The sequence below is a fragment of the Nyctibius grandis genome, chromosome 24 (genome assembly GCF_013368605.1).
Source record: "Nyctibius grandis isolate bNycGra1 chromosome 24, bNycGra1.pri, whole genome shotgun sequence".
Classification (NCBI taxonomy): domain Eukaryota; kingdom Metazoa; phylum Chordata; class Aves; order Nyctibiiformes; family Nyctibiidae; genus Nyctibius; species Nyctibius grandis.
Genome location: NC_090681.1, coordinates 2445066 through 2463182, shown reverse-complemented (window position 1 = coordinate 2463182; position 18117 = coordinate 2445066). Strand labels below are relative to the sequence as shown.

At 55.5% G+C, this 18117-nt stretch overlaps 1 protein-coding gene across 1 annotated transcript; it reads left to right on the top strand.

The window, feature by feature from the left end:
- Nucleotides 1–4929: 4929 nt before the first annotated feature.
- On the top strand, nt 4930–16949 carry RNF19B (ring finger protein 19B). Its single transcript, XM_068417757.1, has 9 exons — nt 4930–5647; nt 10319–10524; nt 12155–12299; nt 12738–12900; nt 13570–13684; nt 14195–14335; nt 14624–14831; nt 15619–15750; nt 16236–16949. The coding sequence occupies exons 1-9, from the start codon at nt 5073–5075 to the stop codon at nt 16696–16698; spliced, it is 2148 nt and encodes a 715-aa protein (XP_068273858.1). The 5' UTR covers nt 4930–5072; the 3' UTR covers nt 16699–16949.
- The last annotated feature ends 1168 nt before the right edge of the window (nt 16950–18117 follow it).

The following is an 18117-nucleotide window of genomic DNA, read 5'->3' as shown; positions in this document are numbered from 1 at the left end:
CATCTTCCTCAGAAAGTCACAGCAGGGAGTGGAAGATTGCTGTGCTGTGCGTGTGGGTGTTAGGAGGGAGCAGAGTGGGACGGGGAGATGGAGGGGAGGGGAGGTGTAACCACAGAGTAAACCAGAACAATCCTCTTGGAAGAGCCTTGAATTTCTGATCCCAGGGCTCCCATCTCCTGCCTTTTGCTCTTCATTTAGAAGAATGTCAGTCCTTATTAAGTCCAGCAGAGAAAAAGGGAGTCAAGCAGAATCATCTCTTCCTTCCCTGCACACATCTCAGGGGACCACGAGAGGCAAACAGAACACAAGCTAACTAGATCAACCCAGAACGTGTGTGCAGATTGGCGCACTGGGGAGAGCCCTCCCCAGCCACTGGTGTCTTCCCTGGAGAGACATAAACGGCCGTTAATGACATCTCCATCTGAGAAATGATCAGAGTGCATGTCATTACAAACCAGCGTTTCCCCAGGGCCCTGGCAGAAAATGACCCCAATGAGCTTCAGTTCTTGAACACACAGCTGCTACCTCGTGAATGCAAAGCATCCTTCACCACAGATCTCAAAGCTCTCAGTGTTAAGCTTCGCTGAATCCCTCTGACAGACCAAGACCCTGCTCTGCACGCAGAAAGGAGGAATTCAGGGAGGCCCCCATGCTCCTGGCGTGACTCTTGAGGGCAGGGAGCTGGGGTGAGACCCCCCCACTGCACCCCTGAGAGGTTTAAAACCACCTTTGTGCTGCTTGGGTCTGGCTGTCCCTCTCACCTTCATCTAGCTGCTGTGACTACAGCAACCTCTCAGGTTTCTCTGCAGGATGTCACAGCACATACCTGGCTGTGCCCCATGGTGGGTCCTCGAGAGACAGACCCTTGAAACTGTCATCTGCATTTGGGCCCTGGTGAATCCTGATGCATCTGGATCCCTTTAACAGCCCTGGCTGTCCCACCCGAGCGGGGCCAAAGGTCTCAGCCTGCCCAGCAAGACCGGAGCTGAGTCATTCCCAAGTGCTCCTGTCTGGCAACAAGGAAGAATTCCTGGTGTAAAGCTGTTCCCCTCCTTCCCCCCTTTTATTGTGTCTGTGGCTATTTCAGAAAGCAGCAACATGAGCTGGATTTTCTCTAAACTCCATCTGCTCCAAAACGCAGCCTGTGACCCATGAATAACCGCCCATCCCTGCCTGGGTAAAGAGGGAGAAACCCCGAGGAGACCCATGTACTTCTAGAGAAAACAGCCTGTTCCAGGGCGAGGTTCACACCTCAGTGCCAGAATGACCTGGAGGTTTCAGGCAAATCGAATCTTTGCGTGTCCCGAAATAGCTGTTTCAACATCCCCCTGCGTCCTGCGGGTCAAGGACAAGACCAACAGGCAGTTATTTACCATGCCTGTGCTAGCTGGGTGACCAGGAGAGGGGGAGCGGGCAAAGGGGACGTGGTAGGAGCCGGAGTTTCTATTTTATCAGCTGCAAACCCAAGCCTGCCTGCCAGCGTCCCACCGCAGCGATGTTCCCGGCCACGGCACACCCCAGTCCCTCCATGCAAATACTCCCAGTCTGAGCGCTGAGTTTCACAATCCCTTCCCGGCAGCCAGCCTCTGCTTTCACTCTCTGAATTACCAAGGGGAGTTTTCATTACATCACCAGAGGCTCTTCCTCCTTGAAGGCAGTGACAGAGCTGTCGCGCTGCTTTGTGGGGGGTTTTGGGGTGTGGGTGGCCGGGGTATTTCTCTGGAAAGTGGCCCTGTGCCTCCCGAAGGCAGGTTCAGCCCAGCCCAGCCTCTCTGGCTGCTCCGTCCACGCTGGGAACAGCACAGGGCAGTGCGGGTTGGTTCCAACTGGTGCCTGGACAAATCATGCCCTGCACTGCTGCTGGAAGCTGTCCTGGGAGATACAGCATTTTCAGGCAGTTTTAAAAGTCGCCTGTGCCAAATCCTGCCCTGATTTAAGCAGGCAGGTCAGAAGTCAGCAGTCTTCCAGCTTTCTGCCAGCGTAAGCAAAAGCAAATTTGCCTATCAGTCAGAGCCGGGATTTGCAGAGCGGTTCACTGAAGCGTTTGAATTCTCCCCCCCCCCTTTTTTTTTTTGTTTTGTTTTGTTTATCTTTTCAAATATCCCTCAGTGAAATGGTCAGACTGGTGATGGTTTCGCTGCAGCCCAGGGAGGGGCTGAGCTGATCTCACTCCCAATCCAATAACTTTCCAGCCAGCCTCTTTCCTCCCCTCCCTGGCAGCCCACTTCCGTGCCCTCTCCTTCCCAGCCCCAGGTCCTGGCTGGGGTTTGGGTTTTTTTTTTCTTTCCAGTTTGAATCAAAACAAACTACCGGGTTCAAACTGCTCCCTAGTCAGGAACGCGCTGAGCTGGAGCCTCTGCTCCTGGCAAGGGCTATGGAAACTCACCACAGAGAAACACCTCGGCCACAGAGAACTTGTTTTCGAGTAGATGGTATGTCTGGACCACGGCAGGGTCAGGGCAATAGAAGTCTGAGCTCCATAAAAGTACTGAATTCCCTTAAACATATAAAGACTGGCAAGAGGTCGGCGCTGCTCGGGAGCAGGGAAGATGGCTCTGAAGTCAGCGTGAGCCCCTCGGATTTACCCTGACCTCCCCCAGCCCTGTTTGTATCATGATTCCTCATATAAGGGAATGAAGAGTCATTTCTGCCCCATCAGCACGTTGCAAGCTGATGCCTTTCCCAGGGACTCCAGATGGTTTTGCTCTCTGTCTGTGTCTGCACTCGTGGTAATTCAGGCCCGTCTCGCATTCGCTTTTGCGATGAAACCTTCCCACAATTAGTTACAAGTCTGTGCTCTTGCGCTGCAAAGGACGTAGGGCTGAGCTGTCAGAGCGCTGTCTGGGAGATCCGTCCCACACACAAGTCCTGTTCAGGTTTCTCTATTTCAGTCACGAGTGTGATTTTTCTAGTGAAATCATCAAACCAAGACAGTCTCTGCTACAGATGGGTGGCGTCAGTCATTTAAAGATGCCTCATACCTGGCCCATCTCAGACAGGAACAGCTAATTTCAATATAATCTCATTTTACACCAGTACAACATCTCTCCTTTCTTCCTCTGGCCTTCCTTTCCCACTAGTGAAATGGGGAGAGGATCCTTTCATGTGTCACTGCACTCCAGGAGCTCCACATCAGAAGTGTCAGAGAAATGCTAAGCATCTTCATGCCTGTCCATGACGTGCCAGGGACCGGACCTCAGCAACTCACACTGCTCAGGGGCTCCACAGACACCGTTGTGGCATCCCTGCCTCTCTTGAGCAGAACTGTTTGGCTCCCTTGCTAAATTAGCTCGCTAATAACAGAGTTCTTGATTCCAGGCGGGAATTTAACACTCTGAGGCCAGTCCTTAGTGTGGTCCAAAACTTCCAGCTTGGGCCAAAGCCATGTGTGTCGTGGCAGGAATGCCGGAGAGCAGCAGAGACGAGGGAGAGCTGACAAATGTCTGGGGATCATAAGCTCTAGGGAAGGACTTGGGTGCAGCAGGCGTCTGGGGCTAAGCACTAAGGGAGGGTGTGTGGCAGACACAGAATTAATGCAGAAAAGCGCAGGGCAGGTAACAGGAGAGCTGGAGGGTATTAGGAGAGGAGGCGGCTTCATTTGTGTGCTCTTATGCAGGTGATTTACTCCCTCTGTGCCTTCATTCACCCGTCCATCAAATGGGGAAGCAGCATCATTATCTCTGCAGTACAGACAGGCACGGGGTCTTTGCCTACAGCAAGTCAGGCAGCACAAGCTCTGAAACCGAGGCACTTGCGACTGTCAGCCTGGGTTCGGTTCGCTAAACCTTGTTCTCCATCCCAGCGGCGCTGAACGGGGTCCTCCACAGCCGGGAAGGAGCCTGGTAATAACTATGCAAATAGGCTTTGCTGAGAGAAATTATTTCAGGAACGGCAATAGCTGGAAGACAGCGATGAAGCCACACTTGTCTTGTCACATGAATAACTACAGTCTGTCCAGTCAGAAGCTGACAGTCTACAGGGAAAGCAGCCCCTTCTGTGCTGATTTAACATGCACTCCATAGGCACAGCAGATCTTTCTGCTTCGCCTCCCCTGCATAATAAGAGGCAGCGTCCTTCCTGTTGGCTTTTGAACGGGAGACGAGGTTGGCAGACCCCTCTGGGCACGGGGGAACCCTGGAAGGAAAACGGAGGCTTTTAAATTTCTGCATGACTGCAGTAAGAATGTGGGCTGTCGTTTCAGTGCCTCTGTATGAGAGAGGCTAAACCCTGCACTCGGGGAAGAGTTCCTGGGTGAGTAAATCTCTACACGACTCTTCACAAATACTATAAAGGAGAGCCACACAGCGAGGGACAAGATGCCCCAGCAGGATGAATGAATTTAGAGAGCACTCCTGTGGTTATAGAACCCCCCTCTCCAACAAGAGATACGTTAAAAAGCAAACTGCCCTGGGAAGGGGGAACAGCCCTCCACCCACCCTCAGGAGAGAACCAGGCTCAGGAGAGAACCAGGCCCCTTCACAACCCACCTTCAGGCCTGGAAAAGGGGGAATCCTCTGGCTGGGTGAGGCCAGCAGGCTGCCATGGCCTACCCCGGGGTGGGCAGCGATGCTCCGGGTAAGCCCTGCGGCCCTGTCAGTGCCGAGGGTGGGATGCTGAGGGGAGCCAAGGTGCTGAGGGGAGCCAGGCTGTGGCGAGGGGAATGCAACACTACCGCGCTACCCCACGCCCCCGAGGTACTTCAGAGCCACTTGGGGCATCGCTACTGCGGGACGGGGACAGGGATGGGGACGGCCATCGCCGCGGTGGGCCCCGCAGGCTTCGGGCCTGCTGGGGGGCGCTGCCCGTAACCAAAATGGCGGCGCCGGCGCCCGCTGCCGGGCGGGGCGGGGCGGGGCGGGGCGGGGCGGGGCGCCTGCGCAGTGGGCGGGGCGGGGCGGGCACGGCCCCGCCCTCACTCGGCCCCGGGGCCGCTGTCGTTGCAGCGCGGCGGAGGCAGCGCCCGGCGGGACGTGGCGCCCGGAGCCCCCTTCGCCTCCCCGGAACGACCCTCGCGCGGCGCCAGCGCGACGCCCGGACCCCCACCGCGAGCGGACACCGCCGCGCCGCCAGCCATGGGCTCCGAGCGGGACTCCGAGTCGCCGCGCTCCTCCTCCATCCACTCGGCCGCCGCCAAGTGCCCGAAGCCCGGCCGCCGCCGCCGCCTCTCCTTCCAGAGCGTCTTCTCCGCCGCCGCCGCCTCCGCCGCTGGCGGCCGCCGCCGCGCCAAAGCTGAGCCGCCTCCCGCCGCCCCGCCGCCGCCTCCCGCCGCCCCGCCGGCCCCGCCGCCCCCACCGCCGCCTCCCCCGCCGCCTCCCGAGGAAGCGCCGGTGGTCCCGGAGGGTGGCGGCGAAGAGGAGCTGGAGTGCCCGCTGTGCCTGGTGCGGCAGCCGGCGGAGAACGCGCCGCGGCTGCTGTCGTGCCCGCACCGGTCGTGCGGGGCTTGCCTGCGGCAGTACCTCCGCATCGAGATCACCGAGTCCCGCGTCAACATCTGCTGCCCCGAGTGCAGCGAGCGCCTCAACCCCGCCGACATCCGCCGCCTCCTCCGCGACTCCCCGCACCTCGTCGCCAAGTACGAGGAGTTCATGCTGCGTCGCTGCCTCGCCGCCGACCCCGACTGCCGCTGGTGCCCGGCTCCCGACTGCGGGTGAGTGCCGGGGGGGACACGGCGTCCCGGTGGGTGCTGCCCCCTCTGTCCTGGGACAGCCTGGGGAGGGGGGACCCGCTGTCCCCATAGGGTGCTGCCCCATCCATCTGTCCTAGGATGGCTCAGGGGAGGGAGACCCCCACCCTGGTGGGATGCTGCCCGTCCCCAGCAGGTCCTAGGACAGCTGGGTGAAGTGGGACCTACTGTCCTCATAGGGTGCTGCTCGTCCCCACCAGGTCCTGGGACACCTGGGGATAGTATCCCAGCTGGGATGGGCCTGGACCCACTGTCCCAGTGGGATGCTGCTTGTCCCCAGCATGTCCTGGGGATGGCATCGCACCCGCTGTCCTGCTGGGTGCTGTCTGTCCCCACCTGGGTCCCAGGACAGCGCAGGGAGGGGTGGCTCACCCGCAGTGGGTGCTGCTGCTGCTACACACTTCTGGTCCTTCCAGGTCCCATGAAGAGCCCTCATTGCAGGTGTTCTTTGCTTGTCTGCAGTCTCTGTGGGACAGTTGATGGGCCTCAGGTAGCAAAATGACACTCTGTCTATCCCTGCTGCCTCACCGGAGCACTGGGATTTGACCTTGGGGATTGTGGAAATACAGACAAATCGGGTACGAGTGATAGGACTTGAAGGGGGTTTTAGCTGAGCCATCGTTTCCCTAATTTAAAAGAAAGCTGCTTCTCTGCACAAATGGGAAGCGTGGAGTTTCCCAGCCGCATGGGGACACCCTGCAGCGTCCACGGTGGGGAAGGAGGAACCGTAACCGGTCACTTTTTCCCAGTGAGGATGTGAATGCCTGGCACAGAGGAGTGATGTTGACTCATTATCCATTGCCTAAGTGAGGAAACAGTCTGTCTGTCCAGAAGTCAGCTCAGCCAAGCTTGATGACTTTATATCTGTGTGTTGCTTTCATTTTCTCTTCTCTTTTCCTTCAAATGGACTGTTAGGTTTCTATCTGAGCACAAGCCAAAGCTGCCTGGAAAGGGGCTTTGTTCTGGAAACTCAGAGCAGTGCTGGGAAGTTTAGCTAGAGCTCAGCTTGGATTGCAGTTCTGGGTAGCAAGAACATGAAAGGAAAATCTGACCTAGTAGTCAGAATGGAAAGAAAGCGTGGTGGGAGGGTTGTGAAGATTTAATCAGAGCTTTGTAATAGCCTTCCTATGCAAATCGGTTAACCTGGCTCAGGTTACCCATTTCACGGCCTCTGAGCATCGCTCTAGAAGGGCTTATTTCTTCAGGGAGCGATGTGAATAGCAAACAACAGCTTTGCTCCTTGCTGAAGTGAAATCAAGTGCTAGATCTTGATATTTTGGTAGCGCTGGGGATAATATCAGGGAGATGGAGCAGGTTGTACTGCCCACAGAGCTATACCAGAGGGAATGCCCCTGCTGTTAACCAGCCAGAGAAAATCTGGTTCCTGCTTACCAGATCTCAGCTCTCCGGCTGCTGCAATATTTATCTGTGCTCAGGATAAGGTGTAAATGCAACGTACGTCACCCAGGCTGTCTGGTTGGAAGGAGCCGGCTCCAGCATGGCCCGGAGGGCGTTGCCTCTTCGATAGTAACCCAGCGTGAGTCTGATCCGGCCTGTGCTTTGGGGGGTTTGGGCAGCCTGGTGTCACGCACGGCTCTTTGTGCGAGCAAAAGCCTCCTCCCTGGTTAGCTGGGGAGTGGGGTGAGCCAGGCGATGTGCATGGGTGTCCTCTGAGCTGCCCAGCAGAAGCACGAAGAGACCCTGGGGCTGTTGGAGACCAGCAGGTCGCGGACCAGCACTGCTGGTGTGTCTGTAGCACTCGAACAAAGGCCGTTGGAATCAGCCCGCCGGCGGGGAGAGGAATTAATCACCCGATTCATTCTTCCCAGCCAGCCTGTGTCGTCGTGCTTATGTAAAGTCGGGGTATGAATTATTTACAGCGGGCTTCCCCGCTGTAGTAGCGCCGGTGTACGGAGTGGGAGCGTAGGGCTGGGGGCACGGCGATGCCCAGCGCCGGGCGTGGGGCGGTGGCAGCGAGGGGCTGCTGGGCGATGGCGGGCGAAACCCTGGGCATGTGGCACGCAGCATCCCGTGCCTTCCCTGCGTACCGCAGTCTTTCGTAAATGAAAGAGCTGGGCTGTGCTGCTGGGGAGGAGGAGGAGGAGGAGCAGCAACTCCACACTGACGCGTGTTGCCGTGGAAACACCGGTCAATTGATGCGCCATCAATCACAATACAAATCATTTTCTATGTTTGCAGCTTTTTTTTTTTTTCCCCTTGCTACAATCAGGTGGCATTGCTGTCTGGTGTTTGTCACACTGCCTCTCTCCTAGAAGCTCGGGAGAACAACAGAACCTTTAAAGAAAGGGAGCTGTGTGGGCTGAGCTCGGTGAATGAGGCTGGAGGCAACTGGTGAGGCTCTGACTCCTGCGGAGCAGCAGGAGGAGGGACGGAGACAACTCGTGGCCATCCCAGGAGTGAGCTGGGACCCCAGGCAGACCCTCGCTGCATGGGAAAAAGACAGAGTTTCCCTTTTTGTCTGCTGGGGTTGAGCCTGGAAGCGGCTGTTTAACGCAGCGATGTGCCAGAGGTCAGGGGAAGGGGGGCGTGTGTTGGCCATCCTGATCCTGCCGTGGCTGATCCTGGGCTCATCACTTCAGCAGCCTTTTTCTAGTTGACCTTGAATTCAGAGATGTGTTATTTCTTTCCCTAATAGACAGTCGTGTAGTTTGTTTCCCCACAGCCGGGGGCTTGTTCATGATATTTGTCATTTCAGCTCTATGAATAAAATATGAATAGTGAGGATTTTAATTTCTCATAGTGTGTAGAAAGCCCTGCATCTCTAGTGAGGGGTTAATTTGGAGCATGGGGTTGCTTAATATCTGACACTGAGCTTTCCTAGCCCGCTGTTACGATTTGAAATAGCAGCGTGTCGTAACACAGTTGGTCAGATGAAGCTCTTTATTTTTTCACCGGGGTGGGTCTTTGGCTGTGTGATGGTGGCAGGGTGAGGATGCTTAGTGGGATCTTCCCTAGCCAAGATGGCCAGGAGTCAACGTGGGTCAAGTTTGTCCCTCCCAACCCCCCCCAAGCCATCTGTACCCCATCTCTCCTTGAATATTGGCTTCACGTGCGGGAGCACGCAGGCATGGATGTACGCAGAGACCCCGCAGTCATGCCTCCCGGCCCCGCGCTCGCCGATGTTGTTTCTTTGGCGATTATGTCGTACCCTGGCAGGATGAAGTTGCTCAAACTCCCACGGGATATGAATCATTGTGGTATGACACATTCAGCGGTTCTCACGCTGCTGCCTCTGAGAAGAGGCAATACAACTTGAGCTACACGAGCTCTAAATATAAAACCTTAAATAGGATTTATTCTCCTCTGACCACTAACAAAAATACTGAGGATGAGCAACAAAAATACCCGTTGCCATACTGGTGTCACAGAACTGGAAGGCGCTTCTGGAATGGCTCTGTTCAGCCCCTGCCACTGGAAACAACCTCATCCCGGGTGACTATAAGTCAGCTTTCCTATAGTGGTGCTTGGTGTACACAGCACGCTTCCTTCTGGAAAAAGGGAGCTGGTTGAACCTGAACTCCCTCTCTTGCACATTCAGATGGTTTTACTCAAGTTTTGGCTTATGCCGGAGGCAGAGCGTTGCTCTTCACTGCTCTTCAAAAAAGGAAATTCTGTGGAGATCAACAAGAGCTTGAGATAACGGCATGTGGAAACCCCCTGTTCCACTTTTTCAGAATCATTCAGTTGATAGAAGTGCCCAGGGCAACCTCAGCTGTCCTGGACTGCTCTGGGCCATATAGCACCCACCCATATGACTGTCCTAAGGAACACAGGTGCCAGGGAAGAGTAGCGTGAGCCTGAACTGGCAGAAGCACCAAGCTGTTAACCAGGCCCATGGGGCAAGACAGATCTGGTCTGTGTGAATCAACACTGGTGAGGCCGCACCTTGAATCCTGTGTCCAGTTCTGGGCCCTGCACTTCAAGAAAGATGTTGAGGTGTTGGAGCGAGTCCAGAGGAAGGCGACCAAGCTGGTGAAGGGTCTGGAGGGTCTGACCTACGAGGAACGGCTGAGGGAGCTGGGGTTGTTTAGCCTGGAGAAGAGGAGGCTCAGAGGTGACCTTAGTGCAGTCTACAACTACCTGAAGGGAGGTTGTAGCGCAGTGGGAGTCGGCCTCTTCTCCCAGGCAACCAGCGATAGGACAAGAGGACACAGCCTCAAGCTTCGCTAGGGGAGGGTCAGGTTGGACATCAGGAAGCATTTCTTCTCAGCAAGGGTCATTAGCCATTGGAAGGGTCTGCCCAGGGAGGTGGTGGAGTCACCATCTCTGGAGGGGTTTAAGAAAAGACTGGACATGGCACTTAGTGCCCTGGTCTAGTTGCCATGGTGGTGTGAGGGCAATGGTTGAACTCGATGATCCCAGAGGGCTCTTCCAACCTCATTGATTCTGTGAGTCTGTGACAGTGAGAACTGCCAGCAGCTATTGAGGAGAGAATTCAATATTGTGAGCTGTCTGTATCGAAGGTGTCTGCCCCAAGTAACCCAATTAGCACTACTTAATTTCAGGCCCTGCGGTGCAAGCCACAAGACTGGAGAGGCTGAATTAAAAGGATCGCTGCGCTGTCGCTCGGTAACGTTGTCTTCTGCTGACCCACCCGGTGTCTTCCTTCCCCAGGTACGCCGTTATCGCCTACGGCTGCGCCAGCTGCCCCAAGCTGACGTGCGAGAGGGACGGCTGCCAGACAGAGTTCTGCTACCACTGCAAGCAGATATGGCACCCCAACCAAACCTGCGATATGGCCCGCCAGCAGCGGGCACAGGCGCTCCGGGTGCGCACCAAGCACACGTCAGGCCTCAGCTACGGACAGGAATCGGGGCCGGGTATGGATTCACGCGTGTTTTGGTTACTGGGTGCTGTGGTGATGCCTGGGAAGCTGAGAAAGAGCCACCCCGTCCCCTCAAGGGCAGGGGGGTGTTAGTGCCCTGCGGGGAACGCTGCTGCGTGGCACGGCTGAGGGTCCCCAGCAGCCACGGGTGAGAAGAGCTGTGACACTCAGAGTCATTTCCCCTTCTCGTGTGCGTTGGAACAAAGCCGGTGGGCTCCTCCAGAGAATGCAAAACAGATCCGTAGGTGATGATGTGCTTTGGGTCCTTCCACGTCACACCAGCTCCCCTCATCCGCCACAGCTAGGCTTGTGGCTGTTTTGATCTTGGATGTTCTCGCTTCTTGCTGATCTAAACCCTGAACAAACAGGCGCTTTTTAGCCTTGCAACTTCAAATTTGCCTGCAAAACAGCATTCATGCCTAGCTGAGTGCGAGGAGCCTCGCTCCGTGCGCTGTTAGGCGTTAGTAATGTCAGGGACAGAAAAAATGCCAACCCACAGACTCCTCCGCTGCGTGGTGGGAGCTGCTGTGTCTACTGAGGTAGCATTCATTAAAAATAACTGTATTGACTCTGGAAGTGGGCAGTAAGGCCATTTCATGTCCCACCCTACCCCCAAACAACACACCCTGCTTTTCCTTCTATGTCAGGAGTTAAAATGTTAATACACTTACTGAGAACGGAGCTGGCGTGGGTGGTTCAGAGGTGGCTTAGTGGTACGTCGAGGTTCAGCGTGCCCCAGTTTGAGGTCCCTGGTGATGGACAGCACAGATACTGCCCCAGCCTGCGGTACAAACCAGCAAGGAAAAAATAGTTTTGGAGTTTTTACACCCTTTTAAAGGAGATCCCTGCCAGGAAGAGCTTAGCACTTAGCCACTGAAAGGGAGGTTCTTGAGACAGTGGTTTTTCCCCACCCTGTTCTTGCTGGAATCAATGTAGTGATTAATAAGGTGCGAGCTGGTCTCAGCAGCTGGATTTCATATTGTCGAGTGTTGCAGAGGCTGCCAGCAAAGCCCTGAACCGCCGCACAGCCATTGCATAACTGCGATCAGATGACGCTTGAATTATGGAAGAGATGAAGGACCCTTGTCCTGCTCTGCCAGCAGCAGCCTGGGGACCGGCCAGCCTCTGCGCCGGACTCCCGTGTGCGGCTGCAGACCCTCTTCCCCTTCTGGCTGCTTTGGAAGGCCACGTTTGGAGTCTCTCCATGCAGCCTTCTCCCAATTGTTCTGTTGTTCTTGGCCTGTGAATCACCTTAGTGGAGCAATTTAGTAATGGTTCGTTCTGACGCTGTTGCCTTGACTAGCACGGGGCAGGTATGACTTGTTCCCAGCATTTAAGCATGTTCTGGAACACATCCCATTCAAGGCTAGAATAAGCTTTTAAAGTGACTGTTCTCAGTCCCTGCTGTCCACCAAATCACTTTGGTGGCATCTGTCTCATCAACATTATCTTCTTTCTCTGAAGACAAACTAAAGCCACAACCATCCCTGCTCTGTCTGTGGTTAGCGAAGGCGTTGTGCCCACACAGAAAACAAGGATTTCGATCCGTAACGAGAACCCCCTTGTTGATTCTTGGTACCCGCAGCACAGAGAGTCCAACTCAACCCCATGCTTCCTCCCCACAGCTGATGACATCAAGCCGTGTCCGCGTTGCAGCGCCTACATCATCAAGATGAACGATGGGAGCTGTAACCACATGACGTGCGCGGTGTGTGGCTGCGAGTTCTGCTGGCTCTGCATGAAGGAGATCTCGGACCTGCATTACCTCAGGTGAGGAGGGCAGCAGTGCCCGGGTTCCTGCCCCTCTGAGGCTGGCTGGAGGAGTTCAGCTCCTGTGTTGGCCTTTCATCCTCCTGCCTCTCCAATCAGTCAGGAAAATTTTCTTCTTCATGACCCAAAGACCTGAACTTTCTTCCCAGATTTACAGTAGGAGGGTGCTCTTCCACACCAAGAAAAGCTCCTCCTGATACAACTGCATTTGAGAAGCTTTAGCATACTCGATATTAAACATAGTCCTGATAGTGTGATAATCACCTTGATGAGCAAATTAACCTGGATGGGGGGGAAAAAAGAGGAAAACCTTTTTTGTGTTATCTACCCGCTTCCTAAATTTTGGGGTTTGTTCATGTGGAAGTTGAACATGGGGTTCTCAGGAACGCTTAGGAATTGCTGTGGTGTTAATGTCTTTTTTTTCTTCCTTCCATTAAGCCCCTCTGGCTGTACGTTCTGGGGCAAAAAGCCATGGAGTCGTAAAAAAAAGATTCTCTGGCAGCTGGGCACGTTGATCGGTGCTCCTGTGGGCATTTCCCTCATTGCTGGCATTGCCATTCCCGCCATGGTCATTGGCATCCCTGTGTACGTCGGGAGGAAGGTGAGTGTGGAGGGTACAAGGCTGGAGCTGAGGGATCTGGGGCTTCTGGGGTGTTCTCTGTACTCGAGGTGTCTGACGAGAAACTTAGAGCTGATACGAAGGCTGGATCTTGTCATAGAACCAAATTCAGTTTTCTCTCCTGAAACTTGTCTTATCTTTTGGGCTTTGTGTGGGGAGAGGGAAGGTGGTGGCTGATAGCCCCTCAGGCTGAAGCCCTCTCAAATGCATCTTGCATTGTTCTTGTGCCTCTGCCTTGGACCAGGAGTACCCAGGGAGAAACCTCATCCCTTTTTAATACACCCTGTGACGATGGGCTCTCTGGGACAGTGGCTGGACCTTGAGCATCACGCTTTGGCTTGCATAAGTCACCTGTGTTTTGATGCTGACCTGCTGCCCCAAACTGCGCGATGCTGTTGTGTGTCTGTGCTGATAAATAGGCGTTGAGAGGGAGGAAATGGTGTGTCAGCACTGTATTTGTAGCTGCTGCTTTTCCTTAAACACAGACCCACCTGCTAGATCTGCTCTGCGAGGAGATCTGTGGTCAAGATGAGGTTCTTTATGGGCTGATGCAGCTGACGAGGCTGTAAAATCACAAGCTTATTAATGTCTTCTGGTGGTGTTTGCTCATGGCCAGGCTCTGTTCTCACCTGGTGCTTCTCCTTCCATCAGATCCACAGCAGGTATGAGGGAAAGAAAACCTCTAAGCACAAGAGGAACTTGGCCATTACTGGTGGGGTCACCTTGTCTGTCATTGCCTCTCCAGTCATCGCTGCTGTCAGTGTTGGTAAGTGGACACAGTCCCGTTCCCTTCTGGTGGGCCAGTAGTCACTGAGACAGATAGCCCAGGCCTGTGAGGTGGGGAGTGGCCAAAGGGCACTCTGCAGACTGCTGCCATGTGTTTTTCTGGGCACAACCCTCTGTTTCACATCCAGGCTGGGCGTCCTCATGTGCTTGAGTTGGCCTGGAGCCAGCATGGGGCTTGTCTGGAGCACCAGTTGCCCGTGCCACAGTCCCTTGAACACAGGGAGCTGTCTCTTACCCAGCGGGCTGGTTGGTAGCTCATGTCTTGGGGGTTCAGCTGAGGCTGTCTGTGTTCTTGGGGTTCCCTCCTTCTGCATTGCAGCAGCATGAACGAAGGGCTCCTCCACTGTCTATCTGCAAAGTTATGAACTAGGACCTTTCTGTATGAAACACAAACACAACTGAAGGAGTCCCTGCCCCAAAGAGTCCTTTCTGTGTGCCCAGCACAGCTCAGCCTTAAGCTCCTCTTAACCCAGCGCATCCTGCTCTCCAGGTATTGGAGTCCCCATCATGCTGGCTTACGTCTACGGCGTCGTGCCGATCTCGCTGTGCCGGGGCGGTGGCTGTGGCGTTAGCACCGCCAATGGAAAGGGTGTGAAGATCGAGTTTGATGAAGATGATGGACCAATCACAGGTAATGTGGTAACTGGTGAAGGGAAGGGGGTGAAGCAAGATGCTGTCATTGCCTCTTGTAATGAAATGGTTCTTAAAATTTCCCGAATCTGAACATCTGTCTTTACCTGGGCTTGGCTGGAAGCAGTTACTTGCTTCAGTCTTCTGCTGGTGATCAGCTGTGAGCAAAACCTCAGCTCCTCCTTGCCCTGGAAGGAGGCTCGTGCTGCCTGACCCCCAGCTCTGCCACCTCCACCGCAGCGGGGCGGTTCCCTTGCTCACACCCATTCCTGTGCTGTCCTCCCCGCAGTGGCCGATGCCTGGCGAGCCCTGAAGAACCCCAGCATTGGCGAGAGCAGCATCGAGGGGCTGACCAGCGTGCTGAGCACCAGCGGCAGCCCCACCGACGGGCTCAGCGTGATGCAGGGCAACTACAGCGAGACAGCCAGCTTCGCTGCGCTCTCGGGCGGCACCCTGAGCGGGGGTGTCCTCTCGGGGGGCAAGGGGAAGTACAGCAGGTAACGGAACTGATGGGCACAAGAAGGGGGTAGAGGCTCCCAAGGCCTGTGCTGGTTGAGCAGGCTTATTTTGGGGAGTTTTCCAGGACTGTGAGTGGTCCTTCCTTGGCTTGGAAGTCACGTCCTAGTATTTTTACTTCTGGATCTGTTGTAGAATAACCAGCCCCAACCGACCAGGCTACTTCTGGAGTCGGTGCTAGGCTGGGTCTTGCAAGGAGGACAAAAGATAAACAAGTTTCTGTCCCTACTGAGCTTGAAACTGCAGAGCTGGTGCTTCAGGTTAATTGGGAACAGCGCAGAGATGCCGCATGGCCTGTTAAAGACCTTCCAGTCCTCTGATCTCAGCCCAGAGGCTTTGATGCTTCCAGTTCTCCCGTGGCCTGTAGCAAGCAGGGTCACTGCTTTCCAAGGCAGGAGGTTACACCACAGTTTGCCTCTAAACTTGCCTGTGAGTCAGTTTGCGGGGTGATGAGAGCCACGTGTTGACAGGGCAGCCAGGATATAATCGTGGCTGTACGCTAGATCTGTGGAAACCATTTCTTCGCAGGAATTGCATGAGTCATAGATACAAACACAACTTTACCTTCGTCATGGAAACCAGCGTGAGTTTACCTAAATGGAGCCTAAAATGAGACTAAATGAGAGGAACTGTTGGGGTTAAACTCTTTATCGTGTCGAGCTGGGCCAGCACAGAGGGCCTCTTGCTTTCCCATCATGAGCAGTGACTGGTTGGTGCCCCTCGGGGACCATCTAAGGCATTTCTGAGGAATCCTCTTCTCTCCTGCAGGCTGGAAGTTCAGGCAGATGTCCAGAAGGAGATCTTCCCCAAAGACTCAGTCAGCTTGGGGGCTATCAGCGACAACGCCAGCACTCGAGCCATGGCTGGTTCCATCATCAGCTCCTACAACCCCCAGGACAGGTAGGAGGACGTGCGATGGTGAGAAGAGCGTTGGTCATGAGTGTCCTGGAAAAATCTGTGCTCTGCGAGGGGCTGCTGTGGGTGGCAAGGTGACTGCAGCTGCACTAGCCCGCTCCTCTGCAGCTGGCAAGGGAATTGGTCCTTTCACTGGCACAGAAGGACTGGGGACAATTTGGGAGCAGCCTCCACGTGTAATGTGGAGGCTGAGGAGGGGATCTGGCAGCTCAGGACCCTCGAGGTCTGTTCCTGGCTGCTCCTGGGAACTCGGGGGCTTTCCCAGTTCAGTTCCTGCCTCGCAGCCTGGGGATAATCTTGGCTGCTGTTAGGAGGACTCAAGGAGAGGAGCGAGTGGTCTTGTTTCCCAGGTGCCGTGGGGTGATGGTCTGGGAAACGTGATCCTCCCAGTACAGTGATGCAGCGCCCGGTGGTGACCCAGTCGAACCCAGTAACTGTACCCAGTAACGCAATGGTGCTTGTTTCTGCAGGGAGTGCAATAACATGGAGATCCAGGTGGACATCGAAGCCAAACCCAGTCACTACCAGCTGGCCAGTGGCAGCAGTACGGAGGACTCTCTGCACGTGCACACCCAAATGGCAGAGAATGAGGAAGAGGAGGAGGAAGAGGATGGCGAGCAGGAGCAGATGTGCAAACACCAAAGCTGTGAGCAAAAGGACTGCGTTGCCAGCAAAACCTGGGACATCACCCTGGCCCAGCCTGAGAGCATACGGAGCGACCTGGAGAGCTCCGACAGCCAGTCGGACGACGTGCCAGACATTACCTCGGACGAGTGCGACTCCCCCGACTCTCAGACTGCGGCAGCCTGCCCCCAGACCCCTAAAGCTAGAGGTGCCGAGAGCCCAAGTGCCCACCTGAGCCACTGTGCCCAAGCCGAGGGCTGCAGGCTGGACGAGATGGTCAGTCTGGAGTGCATCGAAGCCCGAGTATGAAGCGGCCTCCTGCTGAAAAGCGCACTCGCTGTCATCGCGTCTTTCGGGGCAGGGTTGTGTCCGTGTTGGCTTCTGTTTGCGGTTCTCCAGCCTCGCCTCGGGGAGTTGCTGTTTCTTACGTGACAAAAAAAGAAAAAGGAAAAAAAAACAACCTATCCCCCACCCTCTTTTTGTTTTAATTTATTGGTTCAAGCTCTGTGAGGTGTGTAAGAGTGTAAATACGTACGTGTGTCTGTATGTCTGCAACCATCCTAAGGGACTGTTTGAATAAAGACTCTGGTTGTCATTCGACTCGCATCCAGCTCATCCTTTCTGAAGGTGCACGGTGAGACCCTCTGCCTGCCTTTGCCCAAGCGTTTTTGAGCGCTGCCCTAGCCCAAGGTGTGGGAAAAATGGGGGCAACTCCTCTCCTGCCTCGAGGAAGCGTGGTGTGACAGCCCTGTTCTGCCTGCAGTGGCTACTGGGACAGTGCTGTGTTGGCTGGCCCTGCTCTGTCCTGTGGCTGTGGCAGGGGGAGGTCTCTCTTCTCCCCCCTCCCTGTGCAGCAGGGCTGTGTACAGGTTAAAAGAGGGGAAGGATGGGGACTGACGCTGTGCTGAGCCCAATTCCCAGCGCTGCTGGGCGTAAGGGAGCTGAGGAGGCCGTGGGCTGGGCTGGTGGCTCGGGCAGGGTATTAGGGACAAGTGTCTTTGAGCCTCTGCCTGGACCAAGCCCTTCCTCAGACCAGTCCCAGGAGCCAGCTCTGTGTTGCTGTCCCTGTAATTAAGTTGTTGGTGCCTCATGTCTGCAGCGAGCTTTGCAGAGAGCATCGCTTAGCCAGGATCTCCCCCGAGCGAGGGAGGGCTCCCCAAAGCACCCTTGGCTTGGTCCAAACCCTGGCATTGCTCTTCCCGCAGCCACCTCAGCAAGCCACTGTCCCCAGCCCCTCTCGCTCAGGCTTTTGCTGTCAGTAACTTCCCTGGAAGCCTCATTAGGGCGATTGCCACCAAACTGGCTCCTCTGCGTCACCTTCTGGGGAGCCGGCACCAGCCCTGACCCTTCTGCTTTTCCCTCTCTCTGCAGGTCGATCCCTGGTACCTGGCGGTGCTGGTCTCTGCCCTGTGGTCTGGCAGCATCCCACCCCGAGGGGCTGCCCCTTCCCAGACCCTCAGCCCGTGGCCTTAGACCCGTCTGTGGGATCCCAGCTGGCTGACATCACTTGAGGTTGGACCGACCCGAGTGTGCCGGGGAGGTGGAGATGGCAGGGATGGATGGGGAAGGGGATGAGGCAGCGTGGCACGGCATGGCACAGCATGGCACAGTATGCCATGGCATGCAAGGGGAGCGCAGGGGTGGGGACAGGGCTGTGCTTCCCTCGGCGGAGGCAGGCCAAGGTGGAGTTACCCCTTTGTTGGTCGCGGGGAGCTGGTCTGACAGGAA

Coding starts and splice junctions, on each gene's coding strand:
- RNF19B (XM_068417757.1), top strand. CDS start 5,073: ATGGGCTCCGAGCGGGACTCCGAGTCGCCGCGCTCCTCCTCCATCCAC. Junction 14,336..14,623: donor AGATGATGGACCAATCACAG/GTAATGTGGTAA, acceptor TCCTCCCCGCAG/TGGCCGATGCCTGGCGAGCC. Junction 15,751..16,235: donor TCCTACAACCCCCAGGACAG/GTAGGAGGACGT, acceptor TTGTTTCTGCAG/GGAGTGCAATAACATGGAGA.